We start from the raw sequence: 25,299 nt of genomic DNA on the forward strand, positions 1-25,299 counted from the left end.
TGTTATTAGGCTAGATCACACGAAGCGCTTATTTTCCATGTAATAAAATTATACAAAATGTTATATATGCATTTACGAGCATCTCTTCTCTGCAGGCTTCGAGAAACAGATCATGTCACGCCGGATAGTTGGATACCTAAGAATAAGAGGAATTAAGATAAGACTTACCTGCAGTAAATCACTCTTAGAGGATATCTCGTGCCGCAACTGAGTGACGAGGTCCCGCGCGCTCCGCAGTTCTCCCTCAAGTGCGGTTACACGAGCTTCGAGTCTGCCGTTCGCAGTCAGAAGTTCCTTGCCAATGCGCGCCGTCAGCTCTAAGTCTTTTTCTTTCTACGACAATAAAAAAACAAATTTTAGATAAATATCTAGATATTATTCCCCATTTTGCCTAGAACGAAAGCCCTTACAGATCGCATGAATTTAATTGTCTGGCCAAAGTTGGCTCTCGAATATATTCACTCTTGTACCTGTCTTCCATGTGCAATTACACTATCTATTTGATAAATACTATATCTGAACAGTTACTCGCGACTTATTTTACTCCGACCAACAATGTTTGCGCTTGTACCTACTCTGATAACACTCAGTGTAATGCAAAAATCCGCATAAAAAAGTGACCCAATTGTCAACTTATATAACAAAAATATTAATAATACCCCTCTATTTGCATCGGTGATTAAGAATTCAAATTAGCATCAAACTAAAGATACCGAGTCGGGTAGACGGGCGTCGCTCTTTATAAGTTGTGTAGAAGCGTTTGTTGATGGCGTCATTTTGATGTAGCGGAAAATCAGCCTTTTTTCAGACTATTTATTAAAATCCATTAAAATAATACTTTAATGTAAATTTTAACCTTAAAAAACTTGGTGCATAAGTTAGTGTTCTGAGAACAGTACTAGTGTGGCACTCTCGGACTTTACCTAATGGGAAACTGGTTGCAATGTACCTATGTTGCGCCGACCGAAAATAGGCGACACATAAATTTCAGTCGTCTGGTCAACTCTAAAAAGAACAAGAATTTTCCGATGTAACAAAATAAATACAAATCGGCTGTTTATTTATCAAGTGGCTTGTTGTGTCAAGTAGCAGTTATCGTAATAATACACATGTATTATTTATTATCAAAGTAAAATCACGTTTCAAAACAATGTCTGTCCAAATAAAGAAGTAATAATCGATAACACGCATTTTGGTCATCTTCTTGGGGTCGATCTTTAGAAGCGTTCCAATTTAATTTTTTTTTTTTTGCAATTTTTATTTATTTTTTATCGTCGAGCTATGGTAAAGAATAATCTACTTTATTTTAACTAGACAGTCAGTTTGATGGCAATAATGGAAATGGTTTATCCAGTTTAGCATACCTACCTATAATGGAAGAATGCTTTTGGATATGTATTAAATGCACGCCATTGAATGCGCCTCATAAGAATCTTTGTCTAATAATATAGGTAAGGAAATATGTAGAAAAAAAAATACACAAAATAATCAACATCACGGAGGAGCATTGTAATAACAATGCTCCTCAGGTTATTTAACGATGGAAAAGTCTTACATGTTGCCTGTAAACGTTGACGTAACAGTTTGAAGTAAAGCGTAAAGTAAGGTAAAGATATCTTCAAGCGAATTAATGCTAACTGAAAAACGTGCTAGAAAACGGATTTTCATAGTAACCATTGACGGGCCAAAAGTTATGTACGAATCAAAAGTGCCATCTATGTACCTATTTGAATAAAGAAATATTTGACTTTGACTTTGGACCAAGCAGATGGCCGACCTGATGGTAAGAGGAAACCCAACGCCTGTAAACGGAGCAACACTTTGCAGGGCATACAAAGAAAAGGTCCTGCAACGTGCCGCCCAGTGTCTATAAACCAGAGGCGTGGGTGTTAAGCCTCAGCAATTACGATCTTAAGACCGGAACACAACTTAGCAACAACGCCGTTGGAAAATCCAAAAGTGCTCGCCTCATAATTTCATTCATTACAATAAAATTGAGATTATTTGTAAATAATAATTAAACTACATCTAATTATACCGTGAAAATAGAATTCTATTCCACAAAATACTGAAGCCTATATAAAACAAACCAACTCGATAAGTGAAGTATTTCGCTAGTTATCGTGACCACAAGATACGGAATCCGCACATAAAGACACACGGACGTCCAAGATAGAACTTTTTTAACAATTTTTTAATTAGTTTAAATAATAAGTGTTTTTTTTCAACATTTGTCTATTCACTTATAAAAGCAATAAAGAATAAAAAATTGACATTTAAAGTTGGAGAATCACTCGGTGTGCGTAAACTGACAATAAGTAATACCCACCTCAACGCTTCGCTTATGAGCCGTGCAAAAGCTCTTCTTCTACTTTTAGGGTGTTTATTGATATATAGGTTCAGGACATACGGATAGAGAGCTCGGAAAAAGGAATTTCTTCATATAACAAGCGAAGTGCTTACTAACGAAAAGCGGCCCAAAGAAAAGAATAGAATGCAATGTGTAAAAGTTTTAACATCAGTTAGTTGTTTAAAAGCGTGTGGAGTCCACTATACGCACTGGGCCAGCGTGTTGGACTACGGCCTAGAACCTTCTGTGACCTGTGCTTTGTAGTGGGCCGGTAATTGATATGATGAAGTAGCTTTATACATATGAGTGATTTACTTAGCATTAGCGATAAATTAAATGTATAGTACTCAAGCGGCGCGAAGATGTCATTAAACGTTTCAATAGATAATGATCCAACGGCGTAACATATATTTATTATATTCATCAAACATGTAGAAGCATTGCGAATAACACTCCTCTGAATAAAGAAACTACCGATACCGATCACGAAGTCCTGGGTGTGTTGTCCTGGTCGTATTATAAAGTATTGGATTAGATTCGACTTTCTGTCAAAAATTTCAATACCAACCCAGGTAGTAAATTGACCGTGTCCAGACACGGACCTTGTGGATCACGTTAAACCGTCAATCACGAATGAAAAACTCATCACCAGGAAAGAATCATTACACGGGGTGGAAAAATGTTGTCAATCTTCAACAGGCTAAACATACACAAACTTATTTCATCAAACATCATCATGGTCAACCCAATACCCAATACAGGGCACGGGTAGTTGGTGAAGTGTGGATGTGTAGACTTCACATGCCGCGCCGTTGAGAGCGTTATGGAGCACTCTCACTAACTTCACGACGCACGCTTGCTAAAACTTACAAAATACCATCATTTTGTACCGAGGTTCAAAGATTGTTATATCACATTACTCTACAAATGTATATACCTACACTAAGCTAATAGCGATATCTCTTTGATTGGGCGCGATTGCTATCTTCGCAACTAATTAACATCACAACCTAAATATCAAAGTAATTAACAGTACGTAGATTCCATTTTTTTTTAATCCCGCGGAAACTGTCTTGTTTTCACGGGCTAAAGAAAGTATCCCTCCCCAGAACTTACACCACTTATCTTCTTCCACTATTATATCGAAATCTGTGCTGTGTTTCGGTGTGAAAAGTTAATAGACAAACAGAGTAACTTTTACTTTAAGAGTTTATAATAATGGTATGAATGGAAAATACTTACTTCTTCTAAGAGCCGTGTTACCGCTTCGATGTCATTGTAGGTTTTTGTCATTTGGCTCACCCTGTTGCTGCATAGAACTGCAAATAGAACAACTTATATGTATTATAATAATTTACAACACAACTAAAATATCACTCAGCACATTAAACGCGAGTATTCAAACGAAACAGAACTATAATACGATTAGATAATCTCTATTGTAAATATGAGTCGCTTAGTCGCTTTACTATCTTTATATTAACTAAATAACAAACAATGAGTTAATGAGTCATGTTTACGTTTTTAAATATTTATAAAATAAATCTTCGTTCATTTGGCTGATTAATGTTTTGATTAGCGTATACTTATATACTAATTAAGGAATAAATATTTAATGGAAGGATAACATAATATTGATAGTTTCTTATTTCAATCAATTAATTATTGACCTTACATTTTGAAACGAAGAAAACCTATATATCTTTTTTTTCAACGACGATATTAAATTAGATTTTTAACCAAGCACATAAAAAACAAATTAAAATTATAATTCCGGATGTAAATTTATTATTTATACTAAAACCAGATACACGTGAATTTAAGACCCCTTTCAATTAAACAAAATCTAATGGAACACACAGTGATATCAATTTAATATTAAGAAAATAAATACCACATATTTCAAATGTTTTCAGAAAACAATATAACAGTTCCTCGCACGACATATCGAGTGGAAAACTCGGTATGTACTCGTGAAAATAGCACAATGCTTATATCAAAGACAATGAGACATAACCGATAGCTCGATCCAAACAGCGATAAGATAAGTAAACTTAAACAGAACAAAATCAAAATAGTGATTTAAAACAATACTGACCCGCAAAGATGTCATCAATATTTGCATCAACATAAGCGGTTTCAGTGTTCATGGAATCTAAAAAAAGTCAGGCTCCGGCCTGACTTTAAACCACTTGTAACATAGTACGTGAAGTCGAAGAATTGAACAATGCAGAGTGGTACCGTATAAACAAACAGAAAACGAAATGCGTGCCTTCGAAACACTTGCGTGAACCGTACGTTCAACTGAGTGACTGCGTATTCAACGACCGAGCGTGGGTCTCAGAGGGCAGGTAAAACATATTCTATTGTGCAACATGGGAAAACTGGAGTAGTTACAGAGACAACACATTAAGACTATTTATTGATAAATGCTCACGATGTTGTAACCACGCTTTTTACAAAGCAAAGGCTTGTTTGCCTATACGACAAATATGGAAACCAATTTTTTGCCACGATTTCTTCATTTAGAAATCAAGTGCAAGTCCCTTAGCGTGTGAACAATAAGTGATATTTCTTGGCAGGGCATTATTTTTAATACACAGACTAGTGGTTCTGGTAATTAAGATGCAGAGCAGATGTTATTTACACATATGTTACCAGTGAGTCACAATTTTACAAATTTATATCAAGCTGACCGTAAGTTCGTACCAACACCAACGAGACCGTTCGTACAAGCGATTGATGTGTTTCTTATTAGCCTGCGGTCCAGATATAATATTGTAATCATAAAAATTAAGTAACACAAATAATAAAAACAAATCAATTTAAATGTTTGCTATTTTTACAAACGATATTTTAGTGAGTAACCGACTGACTAAAATACATGGTAAAAATAATATTATGCTTAAAATAAAGAACCCTATTTATTTTCGTAATTCCGTTTTCTATTATACGCAATAGAGAACAAAGTAGTTATTTCGATTAAATATATTATACAAACAGAGCGGATTGACTTATTTTTATAGTAGGCATGTGATTTGTGCGATACCATATCAAAATATAGTAAGTATAGGTAAGGTACTTAATCTTAGCAGTAACAATATCTTGCTGTTATTACGCCACTTAATTAGAATCTGTTGCATCTAACGACGCTTTCTATTCTAGTAAAAACTTATTAGTGGGAACAGCCGTCAATAATAGACACATTCAATGCGTATGAAGCTTTTTCTTCGGTCTTACCTAACTGCGATGCGATTATAAGTTTCAACGGATATCGATTGTATAGGTAAGTAGTCGGTTACGTCTCTCTCAGAGATAAAAACTTGCAGTTTTTACTTACGTTATATTTCCTCACAAAGCGTCCGTCCACAATTAGTATTTATTAATAATCTAATCACGACATCTATAAATATTAATCAATAATTAAACAGATCTCTGGCTATTGTTGTACTGTAAGGAACTATTCATTCGATAAAGAGAAAAGTAAACGACCCTGCGACATTAAACTGGATATTGTAATAAATTGCAAATCAAACTAATATTAATGACTACATTCATGTACGACATTCTATAAATACTAACGAAGGGATTAAAAGTTGAAAACAAAATGTTATACATCAAAATGCATAATTTGTAAAGAAATTAGTAAATTGTAACACATAAATTAGACAGGAGGTTAATCTAGTAAAACACATATTTATGATGTATAATGTGAAGATGAAGAAGATAAAGTAGATAGTGCAAGTTAGGAAAAACTTCGCCCAATAGTTACAGTAGACGAAGCTTTAAAAGCGTTGAAACTATTATTTAAACTGATTGAAAGAAAGCATGATGAGAGACGACGCCTAAATTGATGCAAGCGATGAAATATATCGCGGATTATGGCTGTACCTCGATCTAGGAGTAAAGTCCGTATAACGCGAAAGTAGATTCTGCCGAACCTGTCCCTCGCCAGATGGTACAGGAAATCAGGATACTCTCCGAGACACTCTCGGAGTTCGACGTCGGGGAGGAAGCTCAACTCCTGGAAGAGCTCGCGATCGAAGCCGGGCGGCGGCGAGGCGCGCGACGCCCCCGCGCACCCCGCGCCCGCTCCCGCACCGCCCTCTGCCGTGACGCACCCGACCCGCAAACATCGGCCCCGCCCGCCTCACGCCGAACCACACTCCTCGCTCACTCGAGATTATCACTTATTATTATTTATCACTGAATCGTACACTTATTTAATTTCACAAGTTCTACTTGAAACTTGTCCGATACCTGAGTACCTTTCGATAGGTCTGCGATATCATAATTGCACAGCACATAAATAAATATTTGTTATGAAGGCAAACACGTTATACAAAAGTCGTGTCAATCTTTTTAGAGCAAACAAACATGGAATCAGTTGACAAACCAAACTCACAAAATATAGCAAAGGACCTTCAGAAAATACGCCATGAAATTAGATTATTTTACTTTTTTTTGGTTATTCCACTGTTGATTTTATTTTGTTACACGTAAGATGCAAATACATGTCAAATAGAGCAGCCTGCGATCGCTTTCAACTGTATTACCTTTTTATTGAGTTATCTGTATTACATTTTCACCATAATCTACACTTTCAAACTTCTTAGCAATCTATTTTCATCGAATTGACCTTGGACTACGGCATATAATTTTGCAATTTTCAATGAAAATGATTACACTGCTCAGTAAAGAAAATATAAAACGACCAACATTTTCTTTAACTGCATAACGAAGAACATAATTTCGCTTACAATAGAATCGTAAACAAAAGAAACAATAAAAGTTTAATCAATATCTAAGACATTAGAACTAAGAATGGAAGGACAAGCGACCACTATAAAAAAAATCTGTTTTTAAGATCCATTTCTACCAACTGTGATCTTCCTACCTACTATGAATCTGATGATCTAATGTTTAATGAGACGTAAATAAGTAATTACTTTGATCTATAGGTATTGACCAAGGTTTCATGGTCACAAGAATATCGACAAATATTAGCTCATCACGACACGACATGGTTTGCAACTTTTTTATTTGTAAGTGTGTACGTAGCATTGGTGATCACAAGGTTCTATGGACATTGCTCTTCTTTAACTTAGTGAAACTTAATGAAAACTAATTACCGTTAGCAGCCATTTATATTCAGCTGTATAAGGTAATTTAGGAAAACGTAACTATTTTAGTGTGACATTTCACACACAGGTAGATTGTAGGAAGCCGGTGTTTGTATGTATGTACGAAATATTGATGCGCATTTTTCTTATATTACAGATAAAACTAAAAAAACCTTGAATAAAAGCAAAAGTTACATGCTGAAACTGATTATGAAAATTTCTATTCATTTTTTATTATTATTTTTTTCAAAAAATATGCTCTTACGAATTTGCATTTTCTGTATAGGATGTGGGAGGCAGTATATATATATATATAGTCAATGCAGTAGTCGATCCAAAAAAAACAGTTCTCTGCAAGGTCATAAATTTCGCATAATTTCAATCATATACTGTAGTTATCCTCCAACACACGGAGAACTGCTAAATCAATAGATGGTTACATATAAACTTTGAATAATACCTCATTTAATTTCTCACAGGTTTCTTTTTTATGAGGTGTAAACATTTAATCATGATTTCAAAAACTAAGATATTTTTGTATTTTTCCTTATTGGAATCCTTTGGTATACAAGTCTTTAGAAAAGAAAGACTTAAGCATAGGTTACGTAATCTAACATATTTTCTACTCATGTTGAGGCGCGATCGAGCGAAAGAGGGAGTGTTTAAAGGTCGACCACGGCAGCACGTGATACAGCATTGACGTAAAACAACCTTGTGTTGTCTGTACTAGCAGCAGCTTGTATAGAGATAAGTTTCAAATAACCCCGGTAATTTGTCAAATTTAAATACCAAACACCATCCCTCGGAGGATTATGTAGGGTAAGGTTTTTTTCTGTTTTAATTGATATTTTGTGCGATATGTCTTACATCAACATGAAAACAATAATACCACGCGAAGCCACAGACAACTTCTAGTTTCAATAATAAATAACTATTCGATATGTAGCGCCAGAGAATACCGTCCATGTAAATATGTAAGTATTCAACATGAAAATAAATCAACTGCGTAATTTTATTTGCTAGAGATACTTAAGATCTTTTTGATTAAAGAAGCGGCCGGTTCAATACTTTTTGTGAGAGTATATGTACCTATATGTATATTTTTTAATTATTTGTAGTCATATGTGCATGTTATATTGATTGTACCACCTACCATGCATCATAGCGTATTCTTTTGCGTCTTTGGATGCCTCGAAGAGATATTAAGTAGCGATAAGGCCACCAAATTCAACCTTCTACTTTTTTGCTCTATTTAAATTTCATTTATGTGTTTTTTCTTTGTGGTCTACAATAAAAGCGTGTCCATTCATTGAATATTCGCAAAAAAAAACACTTACTTCTTCACCATGTATCTAAATTTTGTGTCATTAAAATAAATTGTAAATCGTGATTGTTGAATATAACAATACATGATAGACGGAATGCTACATCGTTTTCACTACAAGAAATCACGCATCTATTCAATTTGTTAGAAAAATAATACGACGCGGATACACTTTCGGTAAAATTTTTATACTTTCAGGGTATAATGCTATTTCAGTACTTCAGAATAATTATTTTATCAGAGGTTTATTAAGCTTCACTATGTTAGTACCTACTCAAGAAACATTGAAGGTTGGCGTAGATAATTATGTGATGTGCTGTTAAGATAATAAAGACAACAAGATTTAATATGATAACGTTATGAAAAATCTTTCGCCAATTAGACATTCTCATTGAAAAATAGGTCACCTCTTATTTTTAGCGTAACAAGGTACTACAAAGAAAATAATTGTCCCAGTTTTTCGTGCCGCTACTGAATTCAATGATTGATTATTGGATAGCAATTCTGACAAATGTATTGAATAAAATATAAGCGTATGTAGACTGTAATAAACAATTCATTATATGTTTGTTCCATTTTAAATTATAAGCAACACTAATGCAATTTTGCCAACGGGGCTCGATAAACACTCAGTTTTTATTTAATTCAGTTTCAAATAAAACAATTATTGTAAGTATTTCGCTTGAAAATAATATTTTGTAATAACACAACATTGTGTAATTACAAAATACTAAGAAAAAGAAATAAGAGAATAGTAAAACGCTGTTGCGAATTAGAATAATATAAAAAAAAATTGCTAACGTAAAATAATCGCCAATACTTATTTTATCAGGATTCAGTAAAGCAAGAAAACGACTAAAATAAACACGCATCTGTCTAAACTTTTTACCTACATTTTGTCCAATTCTAGATACCTCTAAAATACATAAGAAAATGAAATACTATCTACACAAATTGGGAAAATAAGCTAACTTTCATTGATAAGGCAAAGCGAATTTTATTTATTAAGCATAAGGTTATGATATGTCGAAGCGAATTTAAAGTAACTGGTTTCACATGTCACAGAAAGTTTAAAGAAATTGATAGCTTATAATGCATGAAACACATCGTTATAATAAATAATATAAACTGATGATTCACCAGTAAACTAACGAATACGTATTTTAAGTATTACACAACACAACACATTAGCACTATAAAACTTCCATAGAATTTGAGCAAAGAGATTTCATTTAACGGTTTCAGCATTCGAGGCCAATGTTAATAAACTTTCACGATCAAATGCAAGCATCTGTGGAAAGAAACACGCGATTAAGGCGCATGCGGTCTGCGATTTGGTGGATACTCGACGTCCACTTCCGACCGCAACTAAGCAATTACTATAATGTTGCAGCATACAGTTACTTTGCAAATATTAATTTTGCATTACTACAATGAAATACCAACCCTATTGCAACAGTAATAAAATATAATTGAAACTTTAAGCATATTCGGTTATAACGCAACAATAGATGTACGCTCCTGCATTACAAACAGGGTATGTATGCGTAATATTATGATAATTTATTTTGATTGATACGCTTGAAATTTAGCGCGCGGTTATACATAGAAACATTTATTCATTTTATATATAGAAACGTTTAAAAATATTTGGCAGCCAAAATTTGAGGACTCAGAAATCTTGAAAGCCACAAGCTAACATGTTGCCAAAAGGCATCCATCAGTTATCATTTCTACAGGAATGTAATCCGCCTGTACTTTGATACGAGATAGGGTAATTGCCATAAAAATGCTTTTTATGTTGAACAAGCTATTAGTCGAAATGCATATGCAATGGCATTAGAATGGTTTCCTACATTTATTTCAAACGCAATACGACTTAAATGAATCTATTCCATCAAACAGCATCACAAGTTATTGTAGAACGAGTCTGCGATCAATACTTTATGTGGCGATCAGAACGCGTGGGTGGGTAGAAGGAAAATCTCACTATCTCCTTCGCACACCTTGTAACGGGTGACGTCAAGCCCTTGCATCCTTTTTCAATCATATCAACCGACCCTTCGATCGGATTTTAAATACTTCAAGCTTATTAATTTCGAACGAATTAACAATCTTATTTCAACTATTATTTGAACTTTTCATAACTTTCACTGAATTATTTCTTCTCCATATATTTACGCGACATTAACGAAGAAACGTTTGTTAACATCGTTTGAAACGAGTAATTTTTTTCTCTACACCATAATAGATTTTTTATTACATAAGTAATAGATTGCCCTTATTGTAGTTGTAAGGTTATACAAAGTTTTTTATTATAAAAAAAGGAGTTTCGCTCATTTTACTTTCAAGTGAAAGTTTTCAGACTTAAAAAACACCGCAAAGTATATAAAATTTAAATTCAAAATTCAAAAATTCTTTATTCATGTAGGCCTATCACGGGCATTTATGTTACTTATGTTTACATAATTGTAAGGGGATGGTGATAACTTCTTTCGCCAACTTAAACCTAAAGCTACGAGGGTTTCAAACGTGCCCTGGTTCAAGAAGAGCCCACAGCAAACTTAGCTGGGTAAATTATAAAAGCCTTAGCCTTAATGTTATGGTATGTTTTTTTTTATATTCATAATAGTGTAGAGTAGAAGATTTTTTATAATCTGTGCGGTGCCCTCACGAGGCTTGAGTAAAAATGCATAACCGTGCGCGCCCTGCATGTGAACAAAACTCGACAGTGTGCGAACATGAACCAAGATACTGTGTAACACTTCTAGTTGGAGATTGTTGTTAATCGTGTAATAAATACCGGTCTTACGAGTGTGTCTAATAAAGTGCAACAGTGCATCGAGAATTGAAACTGTACGAATTTACAACTATGTAAATAATTGAAGTTGATCTAGTACCTGTTGTATATTAGTAAAAGCATAAAAAGTATCGTATAAGTATTCATGAAGTACCTATATCAATTTTTTTTTTCACTATTTAGTAATGGCTATCGCGCCATCGAATTGCTACCGCAACCATGTGGATATTTTTTGTGGTAAGTCCGATTTCTTTATTTTTTCTATAGCCAATATATTGGAAAAAGTATAGGTATATTAGCGGGTCGGCATCTAAATTATAATATCCTTGTTGATTGTATTTTTTTTTTGAGATAGTGTATCAATCAATAAATTCCAATGTAGGTAATTCATATTGCTGCTCATTTCCATGTGATTTATCTGATTAAATTCCACACGTAAGTATAACAGATTAAGTACAATCTCATTAAAAGCCGACATCAATGGCTTCAATCTACATAATATTATATACATATAACTACGTATGCTAAATCAATAGATAAACACACGAACTTATGATTTATGGTAATAATTCAAGTTTTTCTTAACACCACAATCATGAAAGTAAATAGATAGATAACAATGAACATAATAATTATGCTCTCACGGTCAAGATAACACAGACTGGTGATGGCCCTCAGCAACTGTTGTACGGTGTGAGGCGCCACCGACGCCGTCGCGGCGAGTTCTCCAAAATCGCGAACACACCTCAATCGATGGCACGCCAACTCCGATTCTAAATCCGTACCATATTTCAGTATACCCTCCGGATCAACATTATACGACTGTTCAATGACAAGCGAAAATAATCACGCCGAAATAAAGCTTGTCGGGGATAACTAAATATCACTTTCTTACTTATGCGAGATTGAAAATTTATTTTATCACAAATTGATATTTAAAAAGGAAATGAGGTCAAGAACGCGACGGATTGATTAAGCACTACAGGAACGGAAGATATCGAGGATAAAAGGACGGCTGCGGTAAATCGGTAGGTGCAGCGGTGCACCATCGGTCACGCTAAACATAGGTATTCGGCGCAAGTCGCTCGGTGCGGTGGCCAAGGGCGGTGACGCGCCGGCGGGTTTGTGCGCGCGGTATCGATCGGCGGACGGGTGAGCACGCGTGTCGCGTGGCTACCGGCGCGACCGGCACTGGTGTTGCTGCGGACGCCGCGCACGCGCTATGACCGCACTCGCAAGACTGGCGCGCCGCACGCCGCAACGACCATTACACGAAACATATTCTTATCTACAAAACGATTTCTACGCAATTTTGCGGCACCACGGCTCCCTTGTGCGATTGTCTACGCCATTTTACTATCACAACTTGCCGTAAGGTCATGGTCTTTGCTTTGTGCAATATTGCATTCATACTTATCTATATATGTGAAAACGAAAGGTCACTGACGGACTCACTAAACACGAAAACCCGAAAATTACTTGACGCGTGAAGCTAAAATTTGGCTAACGGATGAGAGGTTAGCTAACCTCTCATCCGAAAAAGGGTTTTACATAATTAGGAGGGATAATTAGGAGTTTAGGAGATCTCACATCTAGCAGACGTACAAAGGATACTGTATTAGTTTCCGCGGAATTTAATAGAAGCCAAAATAAACGAAGACGAAATTGTTAAAAAGCACTAATAGGGTGTATGCGTTGACAATTTATTACACACCACAAAAAGAGGAAAAAATACCAGACTCTTAATGAGACCTTAAATTGGCGTAGATAAAGAAAAAGAGCGCTGTATTCCAGGCAACCCATAGTTACGGAGATATATGAAAGGGAGATAATGTACAATTAGATGCAGTGACAACCTTATGACTAACACTTCAGCGTCCGGTTCCGCAGGTCCGAGTTTGATACCCGGAACACATCTCAACTTTATCACTTTAACGGCAAAGGAAAAAGCTGACGAAACTTGACGTCTGTAAGTTCTTAATAATTCCTAATGAATCTGCACATGACCAGTGAGGTGGACTACTTCCTTCCCTGGATCCCTTCGCTCCTTAGCGGAAACCCGTGTCATGTAGTTGGCCCGTAATTGATAATAAAAAGCCAAGTCCAAATTTCATTCATCGATCAAAAGAGCCTTCACAATATTCCAATTTGCAAGTGTAATACAATTAATTCAATTGACTTGACGTCAGGTGCTTGGAGTGATATCATACGTTCCTACGTTCTTACCCTCCAGTCACTTAGTCTGCTATATATAAGAAAAATTCGTCTATTAAGATTATTCTCAATTGTTTGTATTTTTGTTTCATCATACTTTAGCCATATTTATAGTAAAAAATCACAAATGTTTTTTCCATTGCAATTCCACATTCAATTTTCTTTCGAAATACTTCATTAAGACAAAAGACTATTTTTTTTACATAATAATAAAGTTTTTAGTATCTTCAAAGAGAATGTGCAGGAAATAGCCAAGTGTAACACTTTCCTAATGATTGCATAATTCCTTTGGAATATGTCAAAAGCGTTTAATGGCTATGAAATTATAATTCGTGCTATCATTTGATTTAATTACCCTGCACTGTACAAATCTTTTTGTAGCTCACAGTTAACATCTTTGATGCATTCTTTCTTTTTTACCATCCAATCGGAGAAAAAAGTTCAAAAAGTTTTGACAGCGAAAAACTTCTTATTAGGAGGTAATTTAAACATCAAAAGATTAATGGCAAAAAAGGAAGGTGTGAGAAAGTAACGAATCCAATATAAATTAGCGATATAGATTTTCATATCTCCATTCAAATGTTTCATTAGTGTCAAATTATTAGTATTGTATTTGTGAGAAAATTTACTGAATTGGTCAGCTGAACGGAAATTCGCGTCTTCACTCCGCCACTGCGATTTGTAAAATTAACAGAAATGTTGGCGTATAGAACTCTGCGGCTATAACTATTATTCGAAAAAGAAAGGATACGTCAATGTCAGTTTAGTTCTGTTCAGCGGCACTGATTCTGTACCTAATTACCTATATTCTAGACTTTTCACTTCATCATATCAATCGGTTGACGTCTGCTGGTGAATATAGTTTTTAGACATCTCGGGTTTGTGCTTCCTAGGTCTAACGGCTACCAGCGACTCGTTTAATCTCCTTCCACCTACTCGTAGATGTAGGTTTACAAACTCTGTGGTTACCGCTGCGATGTTGTCATTATAGCACCTTACTGATTGCTTTGTTCAGAGTCATACCTCAACACTGGTAATGTGCATTTTTCACATTTATTGATGGTTTTACTTAGCACAGCATAATAGGCATCTTGAAATACCTCGAAAAACCCTAACATTTGGAGCGATGCAATTTATATATTGTTATCTAAATCATATACATATATGAAAGTATTTCAACGGCCGACTGGCGCAGTGGGCGACTGGCGACCCTGCTCTCAGAGTCCTAGGCCGTGGGTTCGATTCCCACAACTGGAAAATGTTTGTGTGAATAACATGAATGTTTTTCAGTGCTTGGTGTTTATCTGTATATTATAAGTATTTATTCATAAAAATATTCAACAGTTACCTTAGTACCCATAACACAAGCTACGCTTACTTTGGGGCTAAATGGCGATGTGTGTATTGTCGTAGTATATTTATTTATAATGCAATATGTGGAATTTATTTATATCCTAATAAACATTAATAAGCCAAATGTTAAACTTATAACAGTAACTCTATGCTACTTTAAAAAAAGGTAACCGATTTTACTTTATATTTCACGACTTATGATACAACGTTAAATATAGACAATTTTATGCGTAGGTGATATATTGAAGTTAAGAAACCAGCGACTAAGTGCCTATGTAATATAGAGTTATCCCTATTTGGTACAGTAAGAGGTAGGCTAGTTGTAAAATCCGAACAGCAAAAAGTCACAGGATCTCATAGATCTGTTTTAGAAAGAAGTGTTTATCCTCATCCAATTTTTTAATCTGTTTTTTATAGTTTTACTGCTTTCAGCGTGTTCATTCGGATGGGAGTAAATTTTTCCCAATGAATAGACACAATTTCAATCTCCCAAAAAAATTTTTCCTAGTACCTATTTATTTTCATCTAATGTATAACGTGGTTTAAATTTATTTTTATGCGTTAAAAAAGGATTTATGACTAACGCCAAAGAACTACATAGCTCTTCTTAAGTGTTAATTTAATAGTCTGGCGTTCGAAAAAATTTAAAAAACTTCTACTCACGAAAGTAATTGAGCGTCTCCCTGATCTGGTCAGGAGTGAGTGCCAGGTCCTCCGGGCTGACTGGCAGCGCCGGCGATGGTATGAACCAGTCTTGATTCTCGTATCCTGGAAAAAAATATAAATTTTAACTTCTTGTTTTCCAAAAATATTGAAGAAAAATATTGGCGAAACTGCCCATGCAAGGAATCTATATTACCAATGTTATATTGTAGAGAAGAGGCTAATAGAAGTTTATCGAGAAGTTATTAGCTCTATATTTTAGTTATTGGAGGAGCTATTTGAAAAGAGTAACAACATGTAATACGTTCGGAATGCCGTTAAACAGCCGTGCGAAAATGTGCGAAATCCTTGGCCCAGCCACTTATGCGATGGATTGGAAAACCAAAGGGCTTTTAGCCAGTTGGAGTCCGACATAACTATCACAGGGAGTTTCGCGGTGGCATCTAGGAGGATATCCCGACAAAAAAAGGGACCGACAAGCCTTAGCCCACTTTTCTACTAAACTGTAAGATGGCTTAAAGAAGTTCACCGGGGAGGTAATTCTTCCCCGCGAATTAAGTTCCAGATCAGGAATCAAAGCCTCGAAACCCGTAACCCCCGTGAAGTGTCACACCGTCGGTGGCAGTTTCGCTATGGAAGTTCGACTATACACTTTAAGGAACTAACATTGACAAAGAGAATATGAAACATTTTTGTGAATCACTTTTAAAGCTTTGTAATGTGCTTAAGTGAGAGCGACTGAGAATTTGCCAAGAACTTTTTGCCAAATGTAACTTGCGACCTCATGTCTTATAAGTACTAATAAAGTAACTAGCTGATACCTTGGTCTTCATTTGCGTTTATTTCGGTTTTTAAAATACCCTCGGAAGCCGTATTTTTCCAGGCTAATGATTTTCCTACGTCCAAGCTACAAGCTATTATAAGCAAACTTCGTCAAGATTGGTGCAGTGGTTGAGTCGAACATAGGTAGCCAACAAACAGGCAAACTCGGATTAATAATATAAACTTAATATCGATTCAAAACAAAAATTACTTTTACCTACGGAATACCTTCGGAAAAAAACTCCTCTTTTTTACTCTACTAAAGAAAAGATAGCAAAAGAACACTACACGTTTTCACATTCAATTAAAACGATAAAATATTCAATATTCACACAAATCTAGCTTATTAACACACACTTGAAGCTTTACCCTTAGTAAAGTACACGTATTGCATTAATATTCATGCAGGTACTTTTTAATAGCAAACTGAATCATAAATGTATATAAAACAAATCTTGTAAGTTGTATACAATAATTGATTACAAACAAACTTTAAAACGAATTTCCGAACACTTTATTAGCTACTAGCGATGCTGTAAAGACGACTACGTCAGAGGACTGCTGAATCACACCTACAACATTCCCCGTCCACTTTCAATCCAGTTTGTTCCTGCTTATGATATCACATGACCTTATCTACTGTAATAGTTAAATGTATAGAGCTACAAACATTTGTTTAGTTTTTACCATGTCACGTAACTCAACGAAATATTTTTGTGACTTTAGTTTCCACCTTTATTGTTAACTAAGTTTCATTTTTTACCGTACAATAACGTTGCGGCATCAAAAAGCACAATGGAAAACCGGCTTTAAGTGCAAATTAAAGTAAAAATTTAATACAAAAGCAGGAGAATCTGTATGGTGTAATTTATAATTTCTTCTATGTTTACACCACATACAAAACAGATCTCCGGCATTGTACTCTCTACGCACGTTTCGCTCCGGCACCGGAGCATCCTCAAGATAAGTTTTCAAATAAACTTGACAAAGAATAATGATTAAGTTACTTAACAATTATTCATTGTAAAGTACATTGCCGAAAATCTGTTTAGTGTGGATTATGAAGATTAAAAAAAAAGATATAAATAACACCATACAGGTTCTTTTTACCATACTGTTTCTCCTGCTTTTCGCGGAGTATAGGAAATATACTTAATTTTCATAGCATATATCATGCAATTCCGCAAAATAACGCCAGCTTCTATCCAATTTATAAGGTGATTATCCAGTTAGATAATGACAGGAAGAAAGTGAGACGGTCAAAAATGTATTGTGCATTTGCAAGGTTTATGCAGTGGTCCAGACGACATTAACGAGTCGTAAAGAAACGTTGGACATATGCGGACAAAACCATGGTGATTTTAAAAACATAAACTAATAATTGTGATGGGGAACACTTGATATATCTGTGTCGGCCACATTGTGGCTCTGACTGTAGACTGCAAGCCGAAAACGGAAAACATTTTTATTAACAAGCTTTTACTTAAAGTATAAAAAAGAAAAATGGTAAATAAGTAAACTTGGTCCGCCATCTTGGGGCGTCCACTAAATTAATAACAATATCTTACGGTTCACTGATCTCTGAACTAAAATGAGAATTACTAAAAACATAGTTCCAGAGACACTCACTCGTATGTCTCATATGACGCTTTCCATCGGGAGAAAAATCGAAGCTGTCATTTGTATAGGAACAACCGACCCAGTGTTAATAATATAGGTCAGTTATAGGGGTGCATTAACAATAACTAGTATGTTATCTTTTAAGAGCGCCATGTTTTGTTTAAAATGACTACACGTAAGCTAGTCATGCGTTGTCAGATTTGAGCTAAATAAATTAGCATAGAAACATTGCAGACTAAAAAAAGCTAAAAATGTGTTCTTTGTTGTTTGTTTACTATAATTATTATCAACACTAATGAGTGAGGATATTCCTACAAAATACCTATATCCAACAGTAGACGTCCATCGGTTGAAATGGTGATTAACAACTTGCATTTTTTTGTTGTGAATGTTTTTTCTCTATTTTTGGTACGGTGTAAAATAGCTACGCTATTAATAGCCCATCTTCTTTGGCATTAATTATAATTAAATTTATGCTCTACTTTACATAATATTTGCACTACAAGGTAAGGTGAGAGACTTTTAAGGCAAAAACTAATTAACATAAATTACCTTACAAAAATTTTTTTTTTAAGGAATTCATGCGTAATAAAGAAGTGGAGACGCATAATTATGAGTGATCGAAATAAGTAGAGTGTATTTACCTAAACTTTGAAGAACAGAAAAAGAAAGCGGACCCCTTCTTTAAAATACCTAGTTAAATATCTATCTTTTGTTTTAATAACTGGAAAAATATACTAATGACACGTTTTTTTCTCGTTCTCATAAATGAAAGACAAAGATGTCATTTAAATTGGTTCCAAAACTTATTAGTATTATGTTGAAAAAATTTAAGATGAATAAACTCATTTAACACCAGACATTTGTACATAATGTACGAGTACCTATATCAATTTGACAACTGCATAACTTTCGACTATTTCTTAATTCTGCTAACAAAAACCGGATTAGTTTTTAGTATTCTTTAAAATGTGTGTAGGTATTAATAAAATTTTTTAGCGTAATTGCGATGTCCCAAAATGTCACCAAATAAAAAAGTAGTCTTAAGGAAGTCTCAACTTTTTTACTCTATTACTCGAGGTTCAGGTAAATATAGGTCAGAACTCTACTTATTCCGATCACTGGTAATTAATTAACAAACTCATTTGTTATCGTATTATTAGCCCACACAATAACGGTAAACAAGACCAACGATCACGTATTTGCTTCGGAAATATATAGTGGACATTAAAAGATTCTTGCGATGCCTCCGGCCCGCGTATGGTATGCTAGAACTTGCATCTTGCACCCAGTTGACAGATGGCATGAGACCGGTCGGGAATGCACGCTGGTCAACGGACGATGACTCTCACGATGAGCCACCATTATTTATAGCGTTATCGCGACGCGACGCCGGCGCCGGAAACTACGCCATACACTTTACTAGGACGGAACAGTATAAGATTCCGACTCGTTCTAACTTTAGTATTGAGCATGCAGATCTTGAATGCTATTTTACAAAGTCTAAACAGCTGTAAATTCCTAATTAGTCAGGCTAGTTAGGTGACATAATATTTTGGATGTTTTGTTCTTGTGCTATTTCTAAATTGATTCTCTTTTAAAGTTTAAAATTGCAATTTGGGAAAAATTCAGTTTTAAGACTAGCGATAAATAGTTTGTTGATAGGAAATTATTTATCTACTAGCTGTTGCCCGCGTTCTTCGCCCGTATGTATTACGATTTTTAAAAATCTTGTGGGAACCGCACGTTTTCCTGATATTAAAAGTAGCCTATGTTACTTTCCGTCCTTTCTTACTCTATGCCAAAAATCAAGTTGATGTGTTGCGTGGGGTGTACAAGAGGGAAAACAAATAAACAAACACACTTTCGCATTTATGATATTAGTGAGTGTTGTCCACGAAGATAAGATATGTAGATGGGATAATCTACAAAAGTTGTTAATAAATAAATGGAGATAAATTGTTTTTTTAACAAAACAAGGCAATATAGGCGTCGTGTGTATTTATAATAATAATTATGTCAGGCGCTTGGCTTTCGATAGACAGGCAATATTGAAGCTATACCATTTACAATTATTTCACAGTACAAATATTTTTTACAATTACTTAAATTAAATGGATGAAAGCTTTTGAATCCATATTTAGAACTAACAGTTATCAAGTTGGATATTGAAAACTACAATAAATCACAAATATCCATTAATTTTATCCACAAATATCCATTAATTAGTGAAACACAAAGAGAAAACGCTCGAAAGTGCAAGTGATGTCTATGTCTTTAAATAACGACAGCGCATTAAAATAGCTTTCCTAGTCAATAGATATGACGAATAGACCACTTCAAGTTCATTTGTTCATAACAATAGCAAAAGCATACAATTTTCCAGTTAGAAATTTTATGAGTCTAGTCTAGTAGTTTTGCACAACCAACTCGTTTAGAAGAAAATGTTTAGAACGAATATAAGCCCTCACCAACACACTAATACTCCAGACGCTAAACTAAGGAACCTAAAGAACAGGGGATTGGGTTTTGATCAATAATACAAAAATAAATGATTAATGTAAACTAAAATCTTCAGATTTAAGATTGAATTGAGCAGTACTAACTATTCTTTTCCTACTCTTTCCTGTAGATAAAGATAGCATTCCCAAATTTAATCTGCCTTCTGAAGATTTTGGATTTGATTGATCAGTATCTTCAGGCATAAGTCAATATATCTGCACTTTTATGAATATACACAAGGTTCTTTTAAAGGGGGTTCCAATAGTGTTATATACTCTGATAATCACAGGAAATTATAAGATTTATTATATAATATCACAGTAATAAAATGTACTGTACACTATAATTACATGATATTTAAAATTAAAGAATTACAGCCTAAGTTAGTAAAATAAGCTGATACTACCGAATGCTCTTTCCCAGTTTTTGTTATAGAGTAGTATTGAATAATATGCAAAAAAAACTTCGTAAGCGGCATTTATGAAGGCCGTGACAATTCAAATGTTAAATTAAAAATCTATTTTCTAGAACGTTTTACTTCAGTTATGGTACATACTAAGTTAACAAAAATAATCGTTGAAATGCGTATCGACAGTGGTAAGTTTAAAAGTTTCTTACAACTATAAAAAAAAAAAAAATTCAAGTGTCAATAGCTACTGCCTCGTTAGTCTAGTGGTAAGGACGACTTGGGCTCACGAGGTCCTGACAGATACCCGGAGCGGGCTAAAAAAAAATTGGCATTAAATTCTGTTCCAGCGATAAAAATTTTCATCTTTCCCCTGTGCCTCGGAGAGCACGTTGAGCCGAGTTATCGGTACTAACTTGTGATGACAATCCAATAAACCCTAAAGCCCACCCAGTAGTGTCCTATCATAAATAGGTTTTAGACAAATCACGAAAAGTTAATTATGTATCCTCTTCGATTACAAAGGAGGCCTAGGCCCAGTAGTGCGCCAGTTATAGGCTGAGGGTGATACCGGAAATAATAAGTGCACATTTTAAATAGATGTGACTGTTCACGAGCACGTTACTGGGTCGCGGGCGCGGAATGCATCTAGCATCTAGCATCTATCGACCACCTGACAGGTGGATCATTTAAAAATAGGCCACACTGTATAAAACTACTTGTAGTAGGTACTTACTAAAACTGGTAGCTGTAACATGCAAAAAATACAGAATTTTAATTAGTACACGAACGGCCTTGCCTTATTCATGCACAAATTACGTAACAAGTAAGATCCGTTGTTGGAGACATTAATGAGACTTAAATCTTAAGCAGGATATTATTTGTTCGACGTAATATTTATATATGTGTAATATGAATAATGATGTACCTAAACTATTTTAGATGACGTATGGAGATTTATGACGGAAAGGAAGGACTGCAAGCATGACTCTTATTAAAAAAAAATCAAGGTCTCGTTTCAAGAATATTCGTTATACCGTACCTTTTTCCTCGTTGTCCACGAATATCATAATTTTTTAAAAGGGTTTTTAAATTAATAACTTGCGAATACTGCACAGTCTTAAGAACGTATGCTAGTTTTCAAAGTCGTCTTAAGAATTAAGCAAATGTTATATATAACAACATATTTATTTAACGCAGATAACTCAAACTAACCGAAAGAGTCTTGTTTGGTGTGTTTCTATAAAGGTAAAACATATTATAGACTCGCTATTGCAAACTACTACTGCTTTACTATACACTACCCAACAGAACTCATATTTCCGCTTATCTAACAATTCCGCGCAAATTAAATAATCAAAGTTTTCAGGATACAGACACATCTTTTACCGTACCATAGATAGATTTATCAATCGAATTTGGTTTAATAATCACAGAGCTATATATTACCCCTAAAAACTATGCTAATTTGACTTGCGCGGTCAGTTAAGCTAAAATACCAATTAGTGTTTATGTATCACTAAAAACCAACATTTTCACTATAGAAGTGCTATTTAACTATTAAAATTGAAGATACGGAAACAGTTTTACTTAATTTAAATGATAATTATCATTAATGATTCGATATTGGTCAGCGATAATATTTGTCGGAACCAACCTCCAAACTGCGTGAGACTGTCTGCTCTCAGACGATACTTTGGTATATGCTCTTGTAAAAGGCTGACGATCTCTACCTCGGGCACCTCCTCGCTATTGCACAGCTCTGCGAACAAAAAAACATGACATTAGATATACATCTTACTTTTTTTGTATCTATCACTACTGCGATACATAAACGCAAAAGAGTGTTTATCAATTTCACTTTTTTTTAAGCAGCAATAAAACACCGGGTTCAGGTGATTTTATTACGTAGATAGTTAATGTAGTCTCATAGGCAGTGGCGTGCATATATGCACAGGGTATGCAGGTGATATAAAATGAATGAAAATCTTCAGTACGAGTTATAAAAAACTCAAGGATAGCCATTGTAAGAGATATAAAAAGTCTACCCTTAAGTTTTTGAAACTCTTATTGGAGATTTTCTTAATTTTGTATTGTCTGCAAACCCTGTGCATACCCTCTATGCACGCCACTGGACATAGGTTACTTGTATCCATAAATTGTGCAGATGTTGAAAAATAGAGGTATGTAAAAATGATGCTGTGATAAACTCAGCAAGAAATCAACACACTATAAACTAGTAAATTAATATAATTGCAAGAAAAAAGAAACAAGCAGTATCCTCTGTTAATGAATAATTTCTAATTACATCAAGAAAGCTTCCAGATACTTTCTCGCGGTATAGGAAAATTTTCATCAAGATTACAATCGTTAGAAAGCTACAGGTTTAAATGTGATGTCGTGACTAGAGAATTGAACTCAAGCAGTGCTTTGTCTGCAAACATATATAACGTAGACTACATCGCATGTACCCGGTATTGCACTTGTGCTATACTAGCTAAGTTTAGTTGAGAGCAGACAGAATCAATAGTGCGCCCTGAACACCGATGACCGCGCCATCTACGGAAACATTGACCGAAAAGCTCCCAGACCCAGACGTACAAAACAATAGCTACTTCTCTCTATCTATACAAAACTGTCTTGTATGTGTGTTTCCAATTGTTTCATGGATGCCGTACCTACCTATAATATATATATTACCTATATAATATATATATATATTTGTAGTAATATTCTGTAATTCATATTATATTTATTTTTAAATTCAAAAAAAGAATATTTATAACTTTTAGAATTTAAATACGATCCATTTGTTAAATTGCCTATGTATGCAATTGATTTATTTGAAATGCAATTTAGTTGCATTTTTAACAGACATACTTAACTGAAGATGTTCTCAATTCGGTGTTTTTTAGATTTAGATTTTTTAATGATATACTTTCAAAGTAACGGCCTACTGGCGCAGTGGGCAGCGACCCTGCTATCTGAGTCAAGACAGTGGGTTCGATTCCCACAACTGAAAAATGTTTGTGTGATGAACATAAGTGTTTTTCAGTGGTTATATTATGCATAAAAATATTCATCAGTCGTCTTAGTACCCACAACACAAGCTACGCTAAGTGTATTGTAGTAGTATATTTATTTTAAATTGGTCACATAGAAATTTCTTCGAAATTGATTTAAAACTCGAAATTAATTGCAAAAAATATGCTATCCAAGTATTTTTAACTTTTTATATACGCATATTTATAATATTCGTATAAGTATAGATTTATTTTAAGTCGATTTTACGATCAAAATCCTATTAAAGATTTACTTTTTGAAATACAAAATGAAGGCAGAATATTTGCGTGCCAGATAAAATATGGCTGAGGTGCCTGCAAATTCTTTGGCAAAGCAAACAAACTACGTTAGTGTCCTACTTGATAAACGTGTGGGTACTTCATATCTGCAATGTTTATTCTGCTAAAGTTATTCTTAACTAATTGGTTCAACTTTCTACTGGTTAAAATAAATTTTCCAGTTTAAGACTAAAGATGCTATATAAATTCAGGGCACCGATGGAGCTGGAATAGAAATTGAGTATTTAAATCACAAACTCAATTAGAGCAAGCTTTAATTGAACATAAAGCTAGTGTATCAGCATTCGAAGCACCTATTTGCGAAGAGAGAACAACTAATATTGTCAAGGGTCTTGTTCTTGTATTCAAGACACGTCGTCGGTACAAACAAACAAGCTGGTGATAGTCGGTAAAATATATACTAGCTGTGTCGACAGCATCACCCGCGTGTAGGGTACATCTGTAATCTAATCATTAATTAAGCTTATTCTATAAGGTTACTGGTAAATGCCAATTCTTCCATACCCCTAATAGGTTAGCCTGCCAAAATCTTATAATGCATCATATCAAACTTTTAGTTAAAAAAATCTATACAGGACGCTAAAATGTTACAATTTTTGTCCCTAGTTTGACCATCTACTTCTTTTTATTCTTTTGCTTTTGTGGCTTTTAAGATAGTTTTGTAACAAATTAAGTCAAAATCAGTGTAGTTCTTAAGCCGAGCATAAGCTAATATTCTATAATAATATTTAAAAGAGTAAAGATTTTTTTTTATGTGAAA

The 25,299-nt window shown here is 34.6% G+C and overlaps 1 protein-coding gene across 5 annotated transcripts in view; it reads right to left on the reverse strand.

Moving 5' to 3' along the window:
• LOC120624754 (trafficking kinesin-binding protein milt) overlaps positions 1 to 25,299 on the reverse strand; it is a 54,125-nt gene that overhangs the window by 18,687 nt on the left and 10,139 nt on the right. For 2 of the 5 annotated variants that reach the window (XM_039891462.1, XM_039891460.1), the window contains exons 2-5: positions 22,835 to 22,939; positions 15,828 to 15,932; positions 3,593 to 3,669; positions 169 to 333 (exon numbers count right to left, since the gene is read on the reverse strand). In XM_039891462.1, the coding sequence (XP_039747396.1) occupies positions 169 to 333; positions 3,593 to 3,643 (216 nt within the window). In that variant the 5' untranslated portion in view covers positions 3,644 to 3,669; positions 15,828 to 15,932; positions 22,835 to 22,939. Of the gene's footprint in view, positions 1 to 168; positions 334 to 3,592; positions 3,670 to 4,244; positions 4,302 to 6,241; positions 6,455 to 12,241; positions 12,425 to 15,827; positions 15,933 to 22,834; positions 22,940 to 25,299 lie in introns of those variants that run through there. The other 3 variants (XM_039891464.1, XM_039891463.1, XM_039891461.1) reach the window with 3 other exon arrangements.

Source organism: Pararge aegeria, chromosome 6 (assembly GCF_905163445.1).
Source record: "Pararge aegeria chromosome 6, ilParAegt1.1, whole genome shotgun sequence".
Lineage (NCBI taxonomy): Eukaryota > Metazoa > Arthropoda > Insecta > Lepidoptera > Nymphalidae > Pararge > Pararge aegeria.